This window comes from Ceratotherium simum, chromosome 9 (genome assembly GCF_057802395.1).
Source record: "Ceratotherium simum simum isolate JZ-2026a chromosome 9, ASM5780239v1, whole genome shotgun sequence".
In the NCBI taxonomy this organism is placed as follows: domain Eukaryota; kingdom Metazoa; phylum Chordata; class Mammalia; order Perissodactyla; family Rhinocerotidae; genus Ceratotherium; species Ceratotherium simum.
The window spans coordinates 48,246,423-48,271,788 of record NC_141908.1 but is presented as its reverse complement, the minus strand read 5'-3'; the positions used below and the strand labels follow the sequence as shown (position 1 = coordinate 48,271,788).

Below are 25,366 nucleotides of genomic sequence, written 5' to 3'. Positions count from 1 at the left end.
TAGATAGTTGTGTGTCATAGTTGTACATCCTTCTAGTTGCTCTGTGTGGGACACTGCCTCAGCATGGCTTGATGAGCAGCGCGTAGGTCCGTGCCCAGGATCCAAACTGGCAAACCCCGGGCTGCTGAAGCGGAGTGCACGAACTTAACCACTACGCCACTGGGCCGGCCCCTTTTTTCCTTTTAATTGAGATTAAAAAATTAAAAAAAAAAAAAAGCCTTTTTTGCACTGTTTTATCTAATCTCTGTAATTGTGTTGATACATTTGCAAAGCTTGTTTATTGTAGAAAAAATTATTCCAGTTGGGGGACATCAGCTTGAAAAGCTGGAAGCTATGATGTGTCTGTTTTCTTTGTTGTATCAATGAAAGTATTTTTCCATTCTCTTTGAACTAAAGAATTTTCTAATTAGTGAATTAATTATTCATATCCCATCTCATTCCTCATCATATGTGGTAACAAATTGCATTTGGCTGTTTGTTGTAGAATCTTTTATACCAAGGGTATAGCATTAAAATATAAGTATGTAGTACTATTTTGAGCATTTTGGATCTCAAACATTAAATTTTGTACTGTTCATTTGTCTCTTGCCTCTTAGCTTTGTAATTATATGCGTATGCTGTGGTGTTTGTGTTTACCCAAGTATAGTCCAGTTAATTAGAAATAGGATTAGACATAGGAAATTTTTCGATATTTTGAAGACATACATTTTTAAGAAATTAGAGAATAAATGCCATATCTATGCAAAACTAATTTATTTTTACAACTCTGAAGTTACATTAGCTTAGGAATATGTATGATTTCGTTGGAGAAAATTTTCATTTTTGGAACATCAAATTTAAAAGTTATCTCATAGTCAAGTCAGATAATAGTTAAATATACTAATTGAATTTATTTTTAAGTGTTTTTATACATTTGTTAGAAATGGCTTGCCAAAATGTTCAACATCACATCTTTTTTTTTTCCAAAAAGTAGGCAGAAACGAACATTGCAAGGACTCTCTATGTTTCTGGACCTACATGGGCTCAGTAACAAAGAGACCCAGCACATACTCATTTGCACAGTAGGAGAAAGTGAGGAAAACATCCCCAGATTGAATACAACTTCAGTTACGTCTCATTTTTTTTTTTTTTAATCTCACTTTTGCCATCCTCATAGACTTCTGGAAAATGTTGTTGCTTCGGTTGAGACACATGATTTTGTTCTCTCCTACGTTATCTTCTTTCTTATTTTGTTTTTGTTATTTCCACTATTAATCAAGCAGCTGCTGAAAAAGACGGACTCTGAAATACTCAGGGAGAAGTTTGGAGAGTGTTAGGCAGGGTTTCTGCCACTTTTGCAAGAGGATTGTTCCCTGGCAAAACCCTGGACTGCACATTGTACCCAGGCGTGGGACAGGGGACACCACAAAAAAGAAAAAGACACATTTCACCCCACATTTTCATTGTTTGGTGATGAAGCCAGATACAGCAGCAGTGCTAAAGGTTGGCCTGGAGGTTTCCAGCAGCATAACTTGGCTGACAAGAAACGTTCTTCATGTTGCTGTTTTTAATGAAGTCTTTGATGTTACTTTTTTCAGTAATTTCAATCATAGACAATTAAATGATCGAACAGCACTTGTTGGTAGCTGAGTCTGATTCAGAGACCACGATGGGCAACCTAAGAGCTTTCAGAACCCATAACTGGTCATCCTTATTACCGTTTGCTAAAGAATTTGTTTAGCCAACTCTGAAAGAAATGGCTCTTCCCCATTGAGTTTTCCCCAATGTATTTCAACATCGCTCTTGTATTCTTTGCTTTCTTCCCCCTCCTTGTTTCTTTTGAAGAAAACAATTATACCAGGGGCTTCTACGTTTCCAAGCAAATTCTTCAGTTTTTTTAAAAAGTTTTTGTGGAGTGCCCAACTTTGTGACATCATAACCAAGCAAGTAGGGCCTGGGATGTACGTTCCATTCTGTCAGCAAGTAGATATTTACCCATTGTGGTTTCCCTGCTGATTCCAAGGGATTTTCCAGACCTCCAACTCGCATGACACTTTACCTTTTATAGCTGCTCGCTCCAGTTTTAAATACTTCTCAGCAAACACTGATTAAGGCTGTCACAGAATTTATGCTTCCCTTTCCCTAATTCTTACAAATGTTTCCCTGTCTTCAAAATATCTAGACTTTTCCCAGTTCTAATCCTACTTTCAGTCGGTCTGTACTCGGATAAACACTGATATGAAATCATATGAAAATAACGACAAAACTAATTGGGAAGGGATATTGGTCGATTCATTTGTAAGTAGTACAAATCAGAATATTTGACTTACTCTTCCTTGAGTAGGCTTTTCCTATTGATATTCTAAAAGAGACAAGAGTTTGCTGCATATGTGGTATATGATGTTTTATCATTAAAAAAAATGTCATTTTTCGTGATTGAAAATGACAGCGTAGAAAAATTCATTGCTCTTATAAGAGCTTTGTCAATCTTTCTCTTCAGTTTCTTGGCTGACTTTTGAAATCATTGAAGTTTATGGGTTTTTTTTCTTTTTTATAAAAATTCCACTACATAAAGCATTGGGTTCTTTATGAAGATGGATTAGGTGACGCTTCATAATGATGCTGTGTTACGGAAGTGCAAACTGAAGGATGACTTTCTGAAAAGTGTTTTTATTTAACGCAGTTTCCCTCGTGTCGTTTAAGGAATTCTTTAAATGCTTGGAGGGTGTTGCATACATTTTAAAGATGTATTTGGTTATCTCTTGCATTTGGAAATGTGTGTTTCATTTGATAGTATTGTAGATCATGTATACTTTTTCCTTTTTAGATTAAGTTGCAGTGTGGAAATGTGCCTGGGAGGTCGATGTTTGTCTCAGCATTTCATTGAGAGAATAATGCATTTCAGTGCTTGGTGCTCAACCTTGGCTGCACATGAGAATCACCTGGGAGCTTTTGAAAATTTTCATTCCCAGGCTGTATCCTAAACCAATTTACATCAGCGTCCCTGGGGCTGGGATCCAGGCGTTGGTATTTTTTAAAGCTCCCCAGGCGATTTCAGTGCACAGCCAAGGTTGAGAACTGCTGCTTTGGAATAAAGTTAGAAATAGCATCTCCTCCGATTTAACTGCACATGGTGTTCGAGCTTGAGTAGGTTTGATTTCTTAACTAAGGCTGAGTAGGATGTTTTGCCACCAATATCAGATGAAGAAGAATTTATTTAGGATTTACATAAGTTGTGAAAATATGCTAATTTGGTTAAGTATAGTTTCAGATTTTGAATTCAGAATCCCTTTAAACTGTTCCCTTTCGGTAATGAAATCTCTTTCCTTTTAATGCTTTGTGAATCTCAGGGTCTTTGGGACAAAAGAAACTAGGCTTTAACTTTTTCCTCATTCTTATCTCTTCGAACTCATTTTTATTTCTCTTTGCTCTGAACCCTTTGCATAAGTATATATTTAGGCTCCTTATTCCAGAAGGCTTTGAGGCAGCATACCAGGATGCATGAATTACGGCAAGGTGGATAAATTAAACACAGGGTGACATAATTAGGAAAAACACAGGTGGGGACAATTTAGATTCAGGAATGAAGCTCAAAATTCATAGCCCAATGACCTATACACACGTTCCAGGACACTCCCTGAACCAACAGGGCACACACAGAGCATTATGTAATGTTTCTATAGGAAAAGGTGGATGCTGCTGCCAAGATCTGTCTCTGCCTTTGAGGCTTAGTTGGGAGCTTGGGACCCTTGAGATTAGTGATCAACATGGTGAGGCTCACACGCGAAGAAGGAGCCAAGACATTGAGGGACTGACTTTTTAACGTGTGTCTTATGTGCTGGGCGTTCTGCTAGGAGTTTTATAGATCTCATTTTGCTTACTTTACAACAATCGTATGTAGGTGTCATTATTAAGCTCCTTTTACAGAAAGAGAAACTGAGGCTCAAAGACACTGGATAACCTGCCCAGGTAATCCAGCTGGCCCGTGGCATAGCCAGTCTTCAAAGCCAGCTGTGTCTTACAGCGTAGGCCTCCTCTGTAGCACCTTGTGGGTCACATCCTTGTTAATCACAAGTCCTGCTTGTCCTCAGTACTATTTATAGGAGTAATAATTTTTTGGGGGGTGGGGACAAAGGCCATATAGCAGTATTAGAAAATCCCTCATAGATATTTAAACACAGTGATTTTTTTTCATTTTTCCAGTTTTTTTGTTTTTATCCTCCCAACCCATCATATTTCCAGGGTAGGATAGTCCATGTTTTTTTATCCCCCACCAAACCTCGTATGTCCCATATGAGAGGCCTGTGTCATACCCTGGCTTGGCAAATTTGGCTGGGCTGGCACAGCAGTGGTGCGTGGGAGTCCCTCTGATCTGTCCTCTGCCTACGTCGCTCCCAGCAGAGCGATGCTGCTGTGGCTGCCACTTCAGTTTTAGCAGATGGAAAGGCTTTTTATTTGCTCCCCCGTTTTAGGTCGGTTTTCCTACTTTTGTGAAATTTCACTTGTGGTGTGTTTCAGATGAAGCTGCATGAGCAGATCCAGCTCTTGAAGCCACAGGGAAGATTAACTACCGTGCCATAGCTTGGTTTGGCACTGGATGACAGGTCTAGGTCTTATTTCACTAGACTTCTAAGGGAGCCACTGTTTTATATTCCTTGACTATAGTTTTGGCAAATGTGTTGCCTGGATTTCAGAGTTCTGTGAGTTCTCTTAACTTTACCCTCGTGTTTTTCTCTCCCTTTGAGTTTTTACCCTTTCTCGTACTTGTGAAATTCAGAACGCTGATGCTACAGTCTCCCTTATTTGCAACTTTGCTTCCTACCCCTCTCTTCAGGTCAGAATCAGTTAGGTAGTGCCACTGGGCTGGCTCTCCTGCTCAGACCTTCTCACCGCGTCCCCAGCGTTGCAGCCCTCTGTGTTCCTTCCTTTCACAGTCTCTCCTCTCAAGTGCCTCTCTGTCTGCCTTCTACCGCTTTGCCACTCAAAGTCTGGTTTTTGGACCCAAAACATCAGCATCACTTGGAAGCCTGTTGGAAATGCAGAATCTCAGGCCCCACCCCAAACCTCCAGATCAGAATCTGCATTTTCACATGTTCTACAGGTGATCTCTGTGCACATTCAAGGTTGAGAAGCTCTGCTCTAAATCATACTTCTTCTGTGGATTGTGTCCTAATTAAGGGAATGGAGTGTTAGAACCTATTCTTTCTCTAGGAATAATTGGATAAAGAGGTTTTTTTAAGTTATATCCATTTATTCATCTTTGGGCAATACTTTTGTCATTTTTAGGGACAAGAACAAATGAATATGTTTGGGAATAAATGGCTTTGCCTACCCATATGAGTGAAGTTAGGCCATTGGGAAAAGCTTGGATAATTTGTTGATAGATGCTTACCGAGGAAGGATTCAAGTAGCAACTATCATCACTGTTTTGAAAAGAAATGGAGGGGGTGGTTCTGTAGAAATACTATTTGATTCAGGAAATATTTATGGTTTTCAAAATATAAAATATAAAAAATATATAAGTTTGCGCTACTGTAACAAAATATCATAGATTAGGTGGTTTATAAACAACAGAAATTTATTTCTCATGGTTCTGGAGGATGGAAGTCTGAGATCTGGTGCCAGCATGGTCGGGTGGTGGCCCTCTTCCAGGTTGCAGACTTCTCACTGCTTCTTCACGTAGCAGAGGGGTGAGCTAGCTCTCTGGGGTCTCTTTTATAAGGGCACTAATCTCATTCATGAGGGTTCCACTCTCATGATCTACTCACCTCCCAAAGGCCCACCTTCTAATACCATGCACTTAGGGGTTAGGATTTTAACATACGGATTTTGGGGGGACACAGACATTCAGACCAGAGCAAAAATATAAACACATAAATTTTGTACCTCTCGAGAAGGCAACTGAACAAAAAGTCTATATATAAACTAAAATAAGTGTTGGATAGGCAGGTAGAGCACCTGGCTCTTCTTTCTTTAAGTATATTTCTACCCTGTTTGTGGAAATATTACTTATTATGGAGGTTCCACGATAGCACAGGTCGTATCCCAAGGCAGAGTGACTCGTGTTTTTCCTAAGGCAGGTTTCATCATGTCTTTAAGCATTAGAGGCTCTATGCATGGAAAGGCTGTGCAGTAAAATGGATGGAGTAGGAGTGGGGATAGGAACCCCCTTGCCCAATGGTGAAGAGAGCAATGATATTGCTTGGAAGCACAATGGAGTTGAGTGGTCAGACTGATGCCAGTCCACTCCCAGGTCCCCCACCTCTTCTTTGATCTGCCCTTACACTGCTCCTGGAGTTGTATTAGTAGGGACAGTATCTGTATCCCTTTTTTTTTTCTTTAAATCCTCAGGACCTTTAAATATCCAGCTGGTACTTCTAAGACCCAAAATTTTGAAGGAATAGAATTTGATAAATTATATCCATAGGTTATCTAAAAGAGTTTCTCTCTCTCTCTCTCTGTCTCTCTCTCTCTAACACACACACACACACACACACACACACACACACACCAGTTTGCTCACTACCATGTCTGAGAACCTGATACTCTGGATAGGAAGTGATACCAGGCATCTAAATGCAAAGGGCTAAAAAAACGTGTTTTTCCAGACTCGGATCCAGCTTTGCTTCAATGCAAAAAAATTTCCCTTCCTGTGAGCGTTGATTGTTCATTGTGCGTTTTGATTAATGATTTAAAAGTTTAGAGTTAGAGAACTACATGCCCACAAGGTACTCTGTGGATATTCCCTTGGACAAAACTGTCGTCAACCCGGATGTCTTCAGAGACCCTGCTCTTAAATGCAAGGCCTGACGAGAGGCCAAGGTCAAGTTCGAGGAGAGATACAAGACCGGCAAGAACAAATGGTTCTTCCAGAAGCTGCGGTTCTAGATCTGTTTTGTTTCAGTCATTAAAAATACAAAAAATCCCCCCCCTCAAAAAAAAATTAAAAAAAAAATAAAAAGTTTAGAGTTAGAAAGCTAGGAAGGCATTCATTTACACTGAATATAAAATGGTGAGAATGTGGAGCACACTTACTTTCAAGAAACATTATTCTCATTTCTGTGAGCAACGGGGGCATCAGTTTAAACTGGATCCTCCCTAATGCTGGAGGCCCTCGAAGCGGGCCATCCACACAATAAACAGATGCTGGCGACTTGAAATAGGAATGGCCTGGGCAGTGTTCCGTTTCTCCTCCAGAAGTGTCTTAGGGTATCAAAACCTAACACCAGAAACGGATGGAAACTGGACCTCAGGTTTCAGATCTTGTTCAAAGGACAGGAGTTGCCGAATTGAAAAGTGTCAGATTTAGAAAACCCGTACTCAGTTAAATAGATGAGGGAAATGATGAAGGGAATGTGTTGTTATGTAATGAAAAGAAACTAGAAAAATTAGTGATTTTCTTAGTTTGTCCTTGGTAAAAAGCATTTAAATCAACATATATTAAGGTATGTGTATGTGTTACGTGTCATGGTATTTTGGCCAAGTTATCTGACCTGTAGGGTCTTGGTAATTTGAGGATTAAGCTGTACCAGATATGTATAAATTTCAGCCCAGGTTGGAATATTCTGGTCAGGCAACATTAAGTTAACTCAGAGTTAGCTAGACACTTATTATTACTGAAAATATTTATAGGATGCATAAATACACTTTTCTTTCATCATAAGTACATAATAGCATGAATGAGGTTTCTTTGATGACCTAAGTTATTCTTGTGGCTCTTGGACACCTTGAAAGTGAATAAGTCTGGTCTGGTACCTGTGATTGAGGGTTACCATTCGGCTGAAGCTTTATAGGAGTCATCTGGCAATAACTTAAAACAACAAACCAAAGCCAATATGAACTTGACTATTGCAGAAAAATGTGGTTTATTGAAGTTGCCCATTTCTCTGATTTCAAAACTTTTTTGTTTTATGTCTTTATATAAAACTTTTTTCCCTACAGCAGTTTCCTAAATTTGACATACAAAGCATTATTTTCCTGCATTGTTAATGTTGATTCAACTGTGACAGTATATCTACTGCAGGACTTCTCAGAGTCCTTGACAGTACTAATACTCCCTATGACTCTTTTAGAGTGAGATACACTATCTGATATTTCCAAGCTTATTTCACGTGGCCTGCCCACCCCTGTGCCTTTTTTTTTTTGTCATTGATGGACTATCTACCCTGAAATATAGTTTGGGAAATGATGCTCTTGCATTTTCATATGTATTTTCTCATTTACCATCACAGCAGTCCTGGGAAACAGAAACAATTTTTTTTTTCCCCTTTGGATGAGGCAGGAGCTAAGATCCGCTAGAGCCCAGGCTGGCACCAGGACCCGGGTATCCTAATAACTCACCCAGGCTTTTGACTCTCTGTCAAGGCCTTCAGTTCAGGTAGGAGGCACTTAGTCATGGCAGGGCCCTGTGCTGGCAGACTGGGGTGTTGTCTGGGTGATAATGGCGATTTGAGGTTCCTCTGTCCTGTGGCTGGTCCACAGGGCTCTATGGTCTTCTGTAGAGGCCTTTCTACTTCTAGCAAGTTGATATTGAGGGTGAGAGAGTTAGTTCTTGTGGAACTTCTTTGAACTCATGGTTTAGGCAGCCCTCAGGTATGGTTTTAGGTAGGAAAGGTGCCTGGGTACTCAACTGTGGTTCACTTGTGTTTTGCTCCCTGATTTTCACCCCATGATATTATGTGATGTTTTGCTCTGTTTATAGAAAGAAATTCAAGCCATGAGTCAATGCAGCCATCCCAACGTAGTGACCTATTATACCTCTTTTGTGGTAAAAGATGAACTTTGGCTGGTCATGAAGTTACTAAGTGGAGGTAAGTGGGTTTTGTTGTTGTTTGTTTGTTTTCCCTTTTTGTGCGAGCCAGCATATTGAATACGACTAGATTTGATCTCCTTACTCCTGTATTTAAAAGTTTTGCTTGGTTTATTATTTGCCTAGAGAATAAAGTCCAGAAATCTTTACATTGATACTCAAAGCCTTTCATAATTGGGCTGACCTTTCTAGACTATCCATGTCCTTTTCTGCCCTGGCCTTCCCGGTGTAGGTGAGGCTCCCTGAATATCTTCTGCACTCCGATGCCTCTGTGCCCTCCCCCTCGCTGCTCCTCTGCCCTAGATGTCTGACCTTCCTTTTCCATGTTCTTATGCCCTAAAAGGTCACGTCCTCTCTGCAGCCACCCCTTGCTCTCTTTGGAAAAGTTAACCAGTCCTTCTTCTTTAAACTCTTTGTTTTTAATATTATTCAAGTCCTTAACATGCTGCAATATAATGAATTATTTCAGTGCTGTTTATTAAAAGTTCTCTGACGATGGAAATTTTCTATAGCTGTCCTACCCAGTTTCTACTAGTTACATGTGGCTCTTGAACACTTGACCAGTGGCTAATGTTACTAAGGGACTGAATTTCTATTCAATTTTAATTAGCTTATATTTAAATAACCTCAAGTGGCTAGTGGCTATGGTATTGGACAGTTCAAGTTTAGAGTGTGGACTTCATGAAGCAAGTTTGGTCTAATGCACTTCTGAGTCATTGAATCTGACACCCAGGGGCTGCTCAACGAATGTGGTTTCGAATGAAATGGGGAGAAACTTTCTGCATGCTAAGTGATTTGCTTGCATCGTTGATCAGAAGTGACATTATTTTCATCCTATGTTTGCACGTGGAAAGGGAAAGTAACCTTCCCTGTCTAGTCTCAGGTCACTGAAGTTATAAAAGCAACTGACAATTTAATTTATCAAGCACTTTTACATTCCTGTATTTTATTTCTTTTAACCTTTTAACATCACTAGTTGATAAGGAATGATAATGACAACCCTTTAACTTTATTGGACACTTACTCTGTGACTAGATCCTGTTCAAGGCAATTTACTTACCTTATATCATTTAATCTGGACAACACTCTGAATGGCAAGTGTCACCATCCTTGTTTTTCAGAAAGTACACCAAAGCTCAAGAGAGTTAAGCAAATTGCCCAAGGTCACACACACATGATAACTGTTAGTGCTGGAATTTGTGACTGTAGGACCTGTTGACTTAAAAGCTGTGCTATGCTGCAAATATTGTCACCTTCGTCACACAGACCTGAAAATTGATGCTTAGAAAGCCCAAGTGATTACCTTTGTAACACCCAGCATACCCACGCCTCTCACTCCTTATATATCTTTCTGAGACATGGAAGTATGGTTTAGGAGCAGAGGAGAACATTTTGTGGTGCCTGGATGAAGCCCAGACTGACATAGCAGAATTTCTATTGTAGAGCCCATTTTAATCTGCAGACGTAGTTCCAGCTAAGGCTGAATCAGGGAGGCATCTTAATTCATTTTTTTTAAAGAGGCTATCTTGGATCAAGCAGAGGCCCAGAAATGAGGTGACGAATGTGTTGTAATTGCCTTGGGTCTGCTTGTGTAGGTCTCAATGGGGGAGCCTGGGAGAGCTTAGTTCGGTTCTGTTCCCAGTCTTGTCAATCCTATTAGTCATTGTTTCCTTGAGAGGCTACTTTGGTTTTTAATTAAAAAGGAAAAGAAAAAAAGGGGGAAACAAAAAGAAAAAGGAAGCCTAGCTGGAGCCAGACTGCAGTGCTGAGTGTCGGGACTGCTCGGTGGTTCTGCAGAGGACGGTGCTGTGTCCGTAAGATGCTCTTATCCTGATCTCTTCTTGTGCGGGTCCACTGACTCTGAGGAAACGAGAAATTCTGGTGACCTGGGACCCTAGCTAGCCCCAAGTATTCTGTTCAAGCTGAGAATTTTACCTCTTCTCTTTATTTTTATCTCAATTAACCTTTTATAGGCTTCAGACTATCCCATCTCCGTTCCTGAGAACCTGATAGAAAATTTCATTGTCTTTTTAAAAGAATCTAATTTAATCTCCCTGGGCTTTAGGTAAGAGGAACAGGTTTTAAACAGGTTTCCACAGGTAAGGGGAATGTGGGCAGCTGTGGACTCGTGCTCACTTTTCTTTGAGCAGGCCAGAAATGCATGCATGCCTGGTATGGCATAGCCTTATAAGATAAAAATAAAATGTTTTTGGAAGTATCGTTTTCTAAATGATGCAAAAATCCAAGAGTCAATGAGTAAAGAGATGTTTTGTTTCTCTCTGAGGGGGAAAATATTCATTTGTTTTCTTCTTTAATATTTAATCATATCAAATCTTTTAATGAGGGGCGAGTGGCTAGTCCAGTATAGTAATATCTGGTGGGGAAGCTCAATCCTCTTAGTTAATCATAGCCTACAGCCAAATTCAGGTCCTGAGGTAAGCCATTTGTTAACTCCTCAGAAATGTGGAACCCTCAGGTAATTACAGCTTTTAACATGACCCAGAGGTTTGGAATATTAATTAATATGTGTTGAAACATGAATTCACAGTGCCAAGGATACTAATCTGTTTATAGTAACAAAGTACTGTGTATTTATTTCATTATTATAAAAGTCAGTACATTATGCATCAAGTAAATGAAAATAAAGATTGCCTAAAGTCACAGAAAGGACTTCTGGTTATAAGCAGGGGTCTAGAGGCAACATACGTTTTTTCTCCCTTCCCTCCTGTGTTCTAGGTGTTAAGAAAGCTGTGTTTCTCTCTCTCAGCAGTTCACTGCTACCTTTTCTCCTGGCCTCTCGTTCCTTTCTTTTTCAGTTCAGATGTCTTGAACCCTCTTTTGAGTCTATAACCAATTGTGTGCCTAGGGAAAAGGGACCAACCCTGAAATGGCCCTGAACAATCTTCTAGTTCCTGACCCAGAATCCTCTCATTAAGTTCACACTGAAAATGCTCTTGCAGACTTGGATGTAGTCTTTCTGGTCATGTGCTGCCATGTAGTTGTTTGTATGCCTTGGGAATATTTATGTTAAATAAGCAAAAAACATATTTTGATGTTCCCATTTAATTTTCTAAATAGTGGAGCCCTATGTGAAAAGATAATGAAGGTGCTTACACAAAATTTTCAATTCTTTTCTCCGTCCACTTAGGTTCAATGTTGGATATCATAAAATACATTGTCAACCGAGGAGAACACAAGAACGGAGTTCTGGAAGAGGCAATAATAGCAACAATTCTTAAAGAGGTTTTGGAAGGCTTAGACTATCTACACAGAAATGGTCAGATTCACAGGTATGATTTCTGCAGAGATATTTAAATTCAGCTGTTTGTATCTTTAGGTCTAGTTTGTAAAGAATATTAGGGAAATACATATTGCAGGTAGGTGTCAGCATTATTTCTAACTTAGGCTAAATAGATGGGAAAACGTACTTAAGAAAGAAACAAGACAATATATTTTGATGACTTATATTAGTATCTTCAGGATTGGTTTATCTCCTTTCACTGAAATAAAAACAGAATATAAAAAGTACTGAGTGGACTCATTAAAAAAATCAGTTAATGTACTACACTTGAAGTATGCTCAGTTGAACTGGATAGCATCTCTAAATGTCTAATACAGGCAGAACTGTTCCAAACGTCATAATAATTTAATTATTTTTGACGTGAGGTGAGAGGGAAGGAGGAGGCACTAGTTTCATCTTTTGTGACATAAAATGCTAATTCTTTAAATAGCCAAACAGCATAGAATATGAGTGCTTGATGTTTCAAATGGGTTAGTATTATTTGGGCTCTTGGGAATAGTTGCAAATAAATAACCATTTACTAGTGATACTAGTATTATATAAGTGAGCTATATATTTAATGATATCTACTATGTCTTTCAATAATCAGAAAAAATATTACTTTAGAAATCAAATTTATAAATTGTAAGTTGTCATTTTTCTTTTTTAAGTGTTAAGACTTCTATACAGTGAAGAATTGTGCTATAGGATATCATAATTAGTATTTATAATCAATATCTATCCAGAGCAGAGACTGATCAAATCCGTTGTTTAAGAGGCCGATGAGATTAATTTGGAATTGCTCCACAGACAAATTTAAATGGAAGTAGAACAGGTTTACATGGAGTGGGCTTTAATTCTTGATAAAATGATAATATTGTGAGTTTATGGATAATCTCTAACTCTAGGATAAAATAAAGAATCTACTCAATAGTGATGTAATTCAATCTGGATAATGATTTCACATAAAATATTTGCTACTAAAATCCTAACCGTCTCCTAGGAGCAAACTATAAAATCACAATGTACTCTTGTAACTTTTAAAATCTGTGATACAACTTTAATTTTATAAAATAATAATAATGTCAAACAGCTGCATTATATGATGTGTTTTAAGATCTTCTTGAGTGAATTAATGCAATATAATGTCTGTACTCCACAATTTATTCTCCATTTTTTTTTCTAATAGGGATCTGAAAGCTGGTAATATCCTTCTGGGTGAGGATGGTTCGGTACAAATAGCAGGTAAAGCTGATAAGATAAAAATTCTTTACTTGTTTACAGAAGTGTTACAGTTTCAAGGAATGTAGAATCGTTCCTAAGAAATGAATAAATGCATGTAATCTGTTTTAAGAATGTATCTGGGCTGCCCTATTATAGAATATTTGGGTCTGAGGCAGAAGAATATTTGGGTCTGAGGCAGAACATTTTTCCTGTTGCTTTGATAAACCTTTGTTAGATCATCCTATAAATAATTCTATTTTAGAACATAGCCTTTTGATAAAGAACAATTTTAATTTTATTATGTTTTCTGCCTTTCACATTGAATAATGGTGATATTGATATAACTGCAAGAAAAGCATCTTTGAGATTTTTTGGATGAATTTGATAGTTTAAAACATTGTGCACATTAATTGAAAACCTTTTATTTCTGAACACGTGGCTGAAAGAATTGTGGACTCTTAAAATCCAGGGCTTATTTTGCTCTTAAATCTGACCCTACTTGGCTCTTCTTGACAGAAGGTGGGCATGCAGATGCAGGACACGGCTACTGAGTGACTGCATCAGACGAGTGCCTTCTATGTGCAGAACCTCTCATTCTGTTATTGCTCCTAGAGAACCTGAAAGGCCTGAGATAAAACGTAGCCATGTCCATGTTAACTCTTGTTTTACTCCATGTCCACGAAGGTCTGTCTCAGCAGTCCTCTCAGCTGTCACTGCTTTTGGCATTTTTGACTGGACAGTCCTTCCCTGTCAGCCCTGGACTGCCCCTGTCACTGCAGAGTGTGCAGCCTTCTGGCTTCCAGGCATTAAATATTAATAGCAGCACGTCCTAGCAACATCCTTGATGAGAATCTCTGATCTGGCTTCTGTTGCTGAAGAATGTTGAAATTTGCCCCAAATGTTTCATTAGCCTCCTCTGCTTCTCTTTGAGTTGGAGTGGAAGAGTCCACTCTTCTGCCGTAGGTCTAGGGTTTTTCCATATCTAGTTATTAGACTAAAGTTGATCACAGTCCTTGCTCTCAGTCTTGTTTCTAGACAAATCTGAGGATCTAGGGTTATTATTAGAAATGCAAGAGTTCAGCAGAAAACAGACACACCCTAACACAAAGGATAAGGCTTGAGTCATCTCTTTGATTCGTTGTTTGCCCCTCTCTAGGTGCGAGAGAACCTGTCAGGTGATGCCCTGGCCTGTGTGACAAGCAGGGCGCTGACCTCAGGCTCTCTATTCAGTTAGGTACACTTAGGGGACTTTTATTTATTTATTTTTTAAAGAGAGAAAGGATGTTTTGAAAATACAAAAGGGAAACTGAGAATTTGTTTCAAATCAAATGTTTCTTCCCTGGAGAACTAGTAATGAAAGTGTCATCATTTCTTAGTCCTCCCCTTTGAAAAGATAAATTTAGTCAAATACAGTCCTTGGTTTAAGACCCCTGGGGAGGCACTCTGTGTATCAGTTAAGCACAAAGGCTTTGGAATCAAACAGGCCTGCTTTAATACCCACCGTGCAACTTGGGGCAAGTTATTGCATCTCTACGCCTCAATTTCCCCACCTGTGAGATGGTGATGATAATGCCTGTCATTCAGGAAGACACAGATTTCCTGTGTGGCTTTTGAAACTTAAGATTCAGGTCCCTGTAAGTGCAGTGTGTTTCTGGGAGTTGCAGAGTTGGAGAGAAGAAGCCATTTTGCAGTCAGGACATATTTCTATGTAGGCATTTTTGTTAAATTGTCTAAAAGATCCTAGAAGAAAGGACTTAATCTTTAAGACTCCAGTGAATTGAAATGAATTTTTAATTTTAAAGAAATACATTTGTACTTAATTTTGTATTCATAATTCCGTATTTTCTTTTTTAAAGAGGGTCTTCCAAATTGTATAAGGTTCATGTTCCATGAAATCTGATCCACCCCCCGCTCATATGGTTGGTGCAATAAGTACATAAATGTTAGAAATCCTTAGTTCAACCAAAAGCAGAGCTATAGGAACAGACAGTATAAGCTTATTTATTGGATCATTGTTTGTGACAGCAAAAGACTGGAAACCACTTAGGTGTCCCAGTTAAATATGGCATATCTACATTATGGAAGACTCACTAGCTGTAATGGAGAATGAAAAGCTCTCCATGGACTGACATGAAAAAAAATCGCCAGGCTACATGGTTAAGTGAAAACAACAAAGTGAAATACAATGTATCTAATATGCCACTTTTGTGAAAGAAATGGGAGAAATAAGACTATCTCTACATATTTGTACAAAGAAACACTAGAAGGATAATGAGGAGTGGGGACTGCATAGTGTATACCTTTTATAACATTTTGAATTTTGAACCATGTAAAGGTATGACCTAGTAAAACAAGTGAAAGGAAATGACTCAGTAAACTTAATAAACTTTCAATAAGTGAAAGCCATTTTAAACCTTTTATTTTGAAAATTTTCAAACACAGCGCAAAGTAGAGAAGAGTAAGAAAAACCCTTTTACACCCATCACCTGGCTTCAGTAATTAGCAGTCTTGGCCATCCTTGGTTCATCTATCTTCCCCCTCCCCACTTTGGTGGCTCTTACTATTAATGCTGAATTTTGTTCTTGAGCCATCTAAATTAGCTTCTTATGTATGCCTGTGTTGTCCTTCCTCTAGAGAGTGGTCCTTATCCCATAGGCTAGGGACATTATGAAGAAAAAAAGAAAATATTTCAACTAAACAAGTGACAACTTGTTTAGAAACAATTTGTAGACAGAAGCTTCAAACCATCCAGCACCAGCGTAGTCTAGTTAAGAGTACAAGGTCTGGGATCACCTGGCTTGGTTGAAATTCCCAGGTCACCACTCAAGCTCTGTGACCTTGGTCAAGTTATCAACCTGTTTAAGACTCAGTTTCCTTAAAGGTGATATAACCCACTTCATCTTTTTTTTGTGAAATTAAATGAAGTTCTTTGTGTCTAGTGATCTTAACAATGGCTGGCACATAACAGGTATTGGTAAATATCTACAGGTAAATATCTATAGCTCCTTCTAACACTACCATCATTACTATTACTACTGTTACTGCTGTTACTACAACCAGGAGCACACAGACTCCTCCTCGCACTGCCTGGAGATCACATGTCCCTCAGATTTGTCTTGCAAGAGGTTCAGCTCTGAGGGGCTTTATGAAGCTATATAAAAGGGGCTATGTAAAAAGGTAATGCTTATTAATTATGGAACTTGGAAGTTAACTTGTCATTAATCTTGCTGTACGCTGATAAAGAAGTGCAACTAATTTTCTCTGTTTTGTGTTGGAATGATCATTTCTCACTGAGAGGGTCAAAATAGCAGTGATCTGCCTTAGAAATCTGAAGGCGGGTCAGCCCCTGCCTTATTCTGCTTCTTGGTGCTCTGCCAGTCACTTCATCCCATCATTCTTGTCTGATTAATGACCCAGCTCCTTCTCTGGGCCTTCTGAAGCAGATTGTCCTTTGCTTTTCTCAGTTGGGGTTCCCTGAGGTAAGATTTCCTGACGTTTTCTCTCCCTCTCAGGCCTTTGGGTTTTTTCCTCACTGTGGGTGGCGGTGTTGAGTGTAAACCAGAACACACTCGTGTGTGGGGCTGCTGGTTCAGAAGGGCACATGCAGAAAGCCACCACCTGGTTGCTGTGGGGACTAAATGACTCAGTGTGTAAAGTGCTCAGAACAGTGCCTGGCACGTAGTGAGGATTCTGTGTATTGCCACTCTGGGTTTTCCTTGGTATCGTTTTTGTGTATGCGACTTCATGCTTGTGTGCTAACACGAACTAGAATGCCATTTCCCGGATGTATAATGGTAGGTTAACAGGCATTTAAAGGTGCAGTTTCTTCGTCTCTGGAGCTGTAGCTTTCTAGAATACACATTTAATTTTCTCAGCATTCTCTGACCTGAGCACAACATTGAATTTATACAGTATTTAAAATGGAAAATTTTTTTTTGGTTTTAACTATAAAATAAGATTATTGCCTTAAAAAACATTTGTAGTATTTCCTTGGAACAGGTAGATGCTGCTGCTATCCTCATTTTATAGGAGTTTGACTTTCTTGGTCAGGCAGTTGGTTGATCACTGCCTGAACAAAGCCTAGGACCAGGGGTCATGGGTCTTTTGTGGCGTCTTTGTCTGGTGGGTGAAGTAGGGGAGGAGGGTGGGAGACTTGAACGTGGAAACTTAGCAGCAGCAGAGCCAGACCGTCTCTTTTTGTTGCTACCTATTATGTTTAGATAAATAATAGATTGCTTTTACTCAGACTGTTTGTACCCTCTTCCCTTTACATCTTATTCTCTTTAGGCCCTGTTTTTTGAGATAAAAGTTAAGCAGGGGAGAAGTTTACATTTATTTCTTTGAATGTAGTGTTTATTTGTTTACCTTGAGAGTATTATGAGCGTTGTTTTTAAAAATAGAATTGCTATTCTAATAGAAAACTTAATTTTTATTTAAAAAAATCACTCTACCACTATACATATATATACACACACACACGCTCTCCCTTTCTCGGAACTTTTTATTAGGAAAGGGTAAAATTAAGGAGACTTGTTCAGACCACGAGAAACTCGTGTTATTATGCAGCTAACCAGTGTGGTAAATAAGGCTAATATTCTTGGTTCTGTTTCCAACAGTGCAAATTCCGTGGGAATCATATACACTTCTGTCGACTGTGGATATAAAATCAGTAACTACTATGAATTGAGTGCTTGCTATGTGCCAGGCTTAGTTGCGTGTGCTGAGCGCATTGTGACTCATTCAGTCCTCACCACAGCCCCAGGGGACGGTGCTGTTTTGTGCCCATTTTACAAATGAGAAGCTAAGGTACAGAGAGAGGAAGTAAGGGGCCCACAGCCACATGTAGAATGAGTGGTGGAGTCAGGCTTCAGATTTGGGCAGTCTGGCTCCAGACCCTGTGACCCCACATCTGTGGGATTTCCAGGAAGAGAATCCTAAATCTGGATTGAAATGAGCTCAGTTTCGGACGGAAGACCAATAGCAATCACTTCTGCTTTTGCACTCTTCTACATCCCTGCATAAATTGATTCCATTTTGGGCTGGGGAACATATTCAGCACCTTTTTCCTCCTTGCTCCTTCAAGTTGAGACACAGCATCACTGGCCAGGTTTTAGGGGAGAGGAGAAGCAATATCTTAGGGGTCATTTGGTGCAGTAGTGACACCACATTCTTTTCAGATTGGAAAACCTCAGGTTTGATGTAGTGAATTAAAACCTGAGGACTGCCTACTCAGGGTTTAAAAGGAATTGCTTTACTTCTTATTATATTTTCTGTGCTCAGTGAACTTGTATGTGTGACTTCCTGATAATAAACTTGGATAGGATGCTTGGTGAGTATAAGAGTTTTTGCTACAATATGTGATAGAGGGAGTGGCTATTTGAAAGTCACACTCTTCCCACGGCCTAGGGTTTTATTTTCCACTTTGATGCTCTATCATGTTGTCAGGAAGAGCTTAGTGCTTTGTCTGGCAAGTGACTAAGCCTGTTTGTCCAGAATTAATGAGAGACACTGTTCTGAGCAAACGGAAATTCATATAAAACAGGTCCTTTTGGGGTGGTCACCACAAATATATTTATCTTAGTGTTCTTTTAAATAGTGACCACCCTTAATATACTAGAAAAATCTTGACTTCAAAACATTTGGTTTCTGAAGAACTTTCTAGAAGCATACTACTGCACTATAGAAGCTAGATCTCATGTTCATTTTCACTTACTTTTGCCTTTTAGGTGTGTGTGTACATGTGTGAATGTGAATTTGCCATCCCTAGTGTTTCATGACAGAAATCAAATCTGGTACTGAGGTAAGGCAGCCTAGAACTCGAGGAAGTTATCATCACACTATCTCAGTGTATGTGAGCCCATGCAAATTAAGCTAATGCCCTAGGCTTTTCATTGTCTAAGGCACACTGGTATAACATTGGGTAGCATCTCTGTTTTCTGAGAGGGAGATTATATCCTTAGTCAGCCTTTGAATACATTTTCAGCTTCAGTCGGCATCTTGAACACTGAAAAACCTGTGACTAAAACATGCAACTAGAAAACATACAACTAGACTTAACTTGCTTCCAGTACTCAGATATTATTCTCAAAGAGCCAGAGGAAGATGTGCAAGGTGGTTTAATTTTTGAACCCAGAGCTGCTAGGTTCTTTCCTTTTCCTTCTGTATTCTTTGGTTCTGGTAAAGTGCACTTTGATGGGGGAAGAAAAGAGTATTTCTTGTGTTGCAGGAAAGAGAAGCTGCTGCTGCAAGCAAGGTAACGTGGGCTCTCTGTGTGCACTGGAGGCAGCCTCTGATTAGTATCAGAAAGCTTGGAAAGCCCCTGAGGTGTCTGAATCAGGAAGTGATGATGTCATCAATGTTATGAGTGCCTTGGCCTAGAGCGTGGGCTCTGACACGGGACTGCTGTGGATCAAACCCTGGCGCTGCTCCTTCTAGCCCTGTAGCCAAGTTATTTAACCTCTCTGCACCTTGGTTTCCACGTCTGTGCAATGGGAAAATACTAGGGGGCTAGAGGGGTGAACACACATTCCCTTTTAGAATTAGTTTGCTCCTATTGTTTTTGTATTGAAATGGGGGTGGTGCCCTTTAACTATTTAGGGTGTCGTAAGATCACAAGGAGGCGGTTAGGGAGGTGAGGATGTAGGACCCCCATCTCACCTCCTGCCATATCACTTTGCTCTCACTATTTCTTTACCCCCATCAATTTCCCCAATATCACCAGATGAAAAATCTACAATGTAAATCTGACCATGTAATTCCCTTACATAAAGTTTAAGACTGTTGGTGATGGAGTAAAGCCCCAGCTCCCCGGTGTGGCATATGCAGGCCCTGCCTGTTTTTCCAGTCTCGTCCACCAGTGCTGTCTGCTTCACTTCTTCGAGATCCCCCTTTTTACCTGGCTCACTTCTTCTCTTTCGAGACTCATTTCAGGGCATTCTTTCCTTAAGAGACCTTTTCCCATCGTTTCCTCTACCACCGCCACCCTCACTGCATTAAGCACCTTACCCTGGTGGTTTGAAAGTGCCCTACCCTCTCTCTACTGGGTAGCCTATTACACGGTACTGAAATTAGGTCTCTACGCCCCCCTCTTCCCTCCAGACCATATTTTTATCAGCGGTAGAAAACTGTTCATCTCAACACCCCTAATAGTGCCTGACACATGGCAGGTGTTCATGAACTTTTGGCCATTGTGATCTGAACTGTCTCGCCAGGCTCTGCACGGGCACGTGCCTGTCGGTGGTAGAGGGTAGACATGTAAGGCAAAGCTGAAAGTTCAAACAAGTAAGAATATATCTGCTTAACAGAGAGGGAGATGAAAATATTTAGGTGTGTATACTCGTGCCTATTTTTAAGGCTGAAAATAGTTTTTTAACAAACATTTTTCAGCTTTGATTTTAGGCAAGCTCTACCTTAGCCGGCTGGCAATGAAATGGTTGATAAGGAAGAACGAAGCAGAGCATAGGAATTCAGAGACGTTGGGCACACTCAGAAAGAAAACAGTGCAAGTGCAAATTAAGATCGCTGGCGGGTGTAAAGTGCTTTACAGTGAACCAAAATATGTGTTTTGAGTTTCAGAATGTTTATAATTATGTGAATTATGGTTTAACAAATTATGCCAAAGTTCTCATATGTTCATTTTTTTTTGGTGTAAGTAAATAAGGACAGTAAATTAATGTGACTCCCTGAATTTTGGGATCTTGACAAATGGGAACATTTGGTGAAACCTCTAACATGAACCAAGAATGGAATCAATTCTGGAAACTTGGTTTTCCATTCCATCTGTATGCCATCAGTGAGAAATTCTTGGGGAGATTTTAAGCAGCTTCCCATCCTTTAACAGCTGCTAGCAGTTGTTTGAGCAGCAACTTAAGGACGTCTTACTGGGTGAGCCCAGTGGGGGAGAATCACTTTGCTGTGTTCTCCTGCTGCAGTTTTTCCTCAGCTGTGTATGCTTAGCTGCATGGGGGACAGGGTTCAGCTTCAAGGAAGAGTGTCTAGGAGGACATGAGGTAGATGGGCCTCCGTCTTCTTTCCTCCTCCCTTCCTCCCTCCCTCCCTCTCTTCTCTCCACACCCCCCCTCTTCCTTTCTTCTTTCCTGCCTTTAAGGGCCAGCAGCATCATTATTAAATTACATTTTATATATTACCACAAGCTGCTGAGGTCTGGGACACAAGCGTTCTTAGACTGAGAGCAGAGCAGTTCAACTCAGTTTTTGCTGGAGCATTTTTTGATTTATTTTTGTGTTTCCCAGAACCTCCATTTGTTATAACAAAACATGGTGCTTCTCTGGTAAAAAGGTGAACGTTAGGTGTTTGGGTTCAGCGCATCTGAAGTGGTTAGGTGACAGATATTTATTGAGCATCTGCTGTGTCCCAGGCACAGTCCTCTCAGCTGATGTGGTGGAGAGCAATGGAGACAGCATGTCTCCTGTCAGGGAGCTTACAGCTCAAGTGAAACAGACATTGAACAGTTAGCTGTAAAATTTAATTTAAAAAGTTTGTAATTAGAGAGAAAAGCATATACCTGAGAAATCTAAGTTAGCCATGTTAGGTCTAGTTTAGTGGGTTGTCCTGGGGATAAATCTTAAATATGTATTGTAAATATGAATGATTTGGGAATAGGTGTTTTTGATCAGTAACGTAAGTTACTGCATATATATATATGGATTAGGGATTTTTAGGAAATTTAAATAGAGTTAATGTGTTTATACTCTATGGGATATAATTTAACACTTGATTTCACAGAGTACACTTGAGGACACAGTAATCTAGCATTATCTAGTCCCTAGGTCACTAATTTACCCCATGCCCTCAGCCAAGTTCTTTGCTGGCCATACTTTGTATCACCTATAAAATGAGGTTTTTAGGCTCTCAAGTTTCCTTTCGACTCTAAAAAGTGTATAATTTCGACACAGAAGAACTCTATAATCTCCATGCCCCTCCCCCCAAAAAACTGCCCTTCTCATAGTCTTGCCCACTTCTTTTAATGGCAGCTCCATCCTTCTATTGAATAGGTTAGAAATCTGGTGTTCCTTGAGCCTTCTCTTCTCTCATATTCTATGTCCTGTCCAGTTTGTCAGCAAATCCTATCATTAACCACGTCTTACCACCTCCCCTGCTGTCATCCTGGTCCAAGCCACCGTCAATTTTTGCCGGGATTATTATGGTAGCCTCCTGAGAGGTCCTCTTCTTCTGCCCTTGTCCCTCTGTGCTCAGTTCTCTACCCAGCATCCAAAGTGATGCCTTTAAACTAAGTTGGCTTGTGTCATGCCTTTACTCAGAACCCTCCAAAGCCTCCTCATCTCAGAGTGAAGTCAAAATCCTATGGTGACCCACAGGGCCTTACAAGATCTGGCACCTCATTGTCTTGTTGACCTCATCTCCTACTTCTTCCTCTCCCTCACTCCAGTCCAGTCAAACTGGCCTCCTTGCCATGCCTGCTCCTGCCTCAGGACCTTTGCATTGGCCACTCCCTCTATGTGGAACATTCTTTTCAGTACCTCCTTCAGATCTTGGCTCCAGTGTCACATCAGTGAGGCTTCCATGGCCATCCTAAGGTAAATTTCGTGCTCCCTATCCCATCCTATGGTAAATGGCAGCCCCCCTCCCCCATACTCCCTATCCCCTGATCTGTTTTTCTTTATTGTCACATCAATAAACTGTTATGTTAGTGGTTCTCAAGGTGTGGTCTTAGACCAGCAGCGTCACCATCACCTTGGGAACTTGATAAAAATGTAAATTCTTGTGGTCTTCCATCCCCAGACCTACTGCCTCAGAAACTCTGGAGGTGGGGCCCAGCAATCCATATTTTAAGAAGCCCTCTAGTGATTCTGATGGACACTAAAGTCTGAGAACCACTGCTGTATGTTGTACTTTGTAATTTTGTTTATCTGTACTTATTCCCTCTCCCCCCCCCCTTAAAGGTCAGCTCCACAAAGGCAGGGCTTTCTGTTCCATAGTCGCAGTGCTAAGAACAGGACATGGCACTTAGTAAGAGCTCAGGAAATAGTTGTTGAATGAAGTAATGAACGTATGCTGTGTGTGGAAAACGGGTTAAAAGAATACTGAGCAACAGAGTTTAAGTATGATTCGCATATTTTAGTGACTCTTAAGTGTTAGGAGTTTTAAATGTAAGGTTTTCTTTATCGCAGATTTAAAAATCTGCAGATTTTTTTGAAGATTGGGTTAGCCCCAACTAATCCTTCTCCAGACTTTGTGGAAATAATGTAAATTGTTGCTTTAAATACTTGTGGCAACTAGAATTGTGCTATTTTAATCACCTCCCATAGGGACCATCTCTTTAGAAGTGTACAGATGGGTCGTTGTGGTTTAATGGAGGCTTCTGATAGTAGAGCTGGTTGAGTGGAGATTTGTATGAAAAAGACCACCTGCAGGTATATGAATATTGCATTGGAAATTTAGACTTATTAATATTTGATCTAAGTTGCTTGTGCCCCTCTTTGTGGATATGGCCAGCCAGGAGCCCCCATTGACTGCAGAGCATGCTTTTGGCCTGGGAAATGCTAACTGTATAATATGCTTACCCAGTGCTCTCCTTACAACAGCTCTGTCATTTCAGCAGAGTAGGTCTTAGACATGTGGGGACCAAAGGCTGCTGAGTGATTGTGGACTTGTTTAAGGTCATCCTGAAGGTCATAAAAGCCATCAATCTCAGATCTCCTGACTTCACTTTCAGTCCTTGGCTCACGTCCTAACCATTAGGCTCCAAGTGGGGGAGCCCATTTGCTTCTTAACTCTATGCCTTTTGACAGTTCGGCTGCCCCGGGCTCAGTGTTTTCAGCTGTAAAATAAAGAAGGTTGACAAGACGCTCTCCAAGGACCTATCTTGCATCAAAATGTTTGAGTGACCCTTCATTAACCTCAGTCACTACATTCTCAGTCTTATTTAAAGCATTCAAATCAGAGGATGGTCTTGAGCATGGAGGAGAGAGTAAGCCAAGTATCTGTCTTGTGGCTACTTTTACCAGAGCATCTTTAAAAATATCCCTTCTACCCGTCACTGGGGAGCCAGGGAAGAATGGATTTGTGATTTGGGGATTATCTGTCGTTTTCGTTTGTTCACCATAATCATCATATTTGGTAGAAAGTTGACCACTAGTGAGTTCTTGGTCCTGTCTACTGTTGGACTTGAGAAAGCTGGCTCTTCTCTCATACCTTCAGCACAGCTTTCCTGGGATTACTGCTCCCGCCTTCCCTCCTGCTGCTGCCCCGCCAGGTGTGGCCTCTGGCTCCACTTCTCACCGGAGATTCACCTGCTTTTGGGAAGGGTTCTGCGGCTCTGACATAGATGGGCAGATTATCTGCGGTTTGCTGTTGTCTTAAACTAGTGCTCTCTTTCATGCTGTGGCTAATTGGCTGTATTAGTCAACTGAACTGTGAGCCAAATGTGAATTGACAACCACCACCACTTACTCTTCTTTTTGTCCCTTTTAAGCCTGTGGTGTCTCGAAGGTGAGAATGGTTGAGGAATTGAGGAGGGGGCGGCAGCTTGTGTAGCCTCGCCATTTTTACGAAGAATCCTCCTGTGGAATTTTTCTTGTAATTTTTGTCTATATCATTTTTAAATATTTTTTATTTATTTATCTTTGTTTGTTTGTTTTGGGAGGAAGATCAGCCCTGAGCTAATATCCATGCCAATCCTCCTCTTTTTGCTGAGGAAGACTGGCCCTGGGCTAACATCTGTGCCCATCTGTGCCCATCTTCCTCTACTTTATATGGGACGCAGCCACAGCATGGCCTGACGAGCGGTGCGTCAGTGCGCGCCTGGGATCCGAACCCAGGCCGCCATCAGCGGAGCGCGTGCACTTAACGGCTACGCCATGGGGCCGGCCCCTGTCTATGTCATTGTAATTTGATGTTGATTCCATGTACAAAGTACAAACAAGTGCTGAGAACTTCTTCTTGTAAGTAAAAATATGGTACATTTGAAGGAAACCTATCGATGGCAGTTTCGAGAATCTGCCCTCATGAGACGCCAATCATGGGAAGTTTTGCTTTTTGTGTTTTTTTTATTTTGAAAGGTGAAGTTCTACCTTTAAGGAATAAAAAGATGA

At 40.3% G+C, this 25,366-nt stretch overlaps 1 protein-coding gene across 1 annotated transcript in view; it reads left to right on the top strand.

The window, feature by feature from the left end:
- Positions 1–25,366, top strand: part of STK39 (serine/threonine kinase 39) — a 278,513-nt gene that overhangs the window by 64,874 nt on the left and 188,273 nt on the right. The window contains exons 3-5 of the mRNA XM_087435340.1: positions 8,681–8,789; positions 11,937–12,078; positions 13,258–13,313. Of these exons, the coding sequence (XP_087291466.1) occupies positions 8,681–8,789; positions 11,937–12,078; positions 13,258–13,313 (307 nt within the window). The remainder of the gene's footprint in view (positions 1–8,680; positions 8,790–11,936; positions 12,079–13,257; positions 13,314–25,366) is intronic.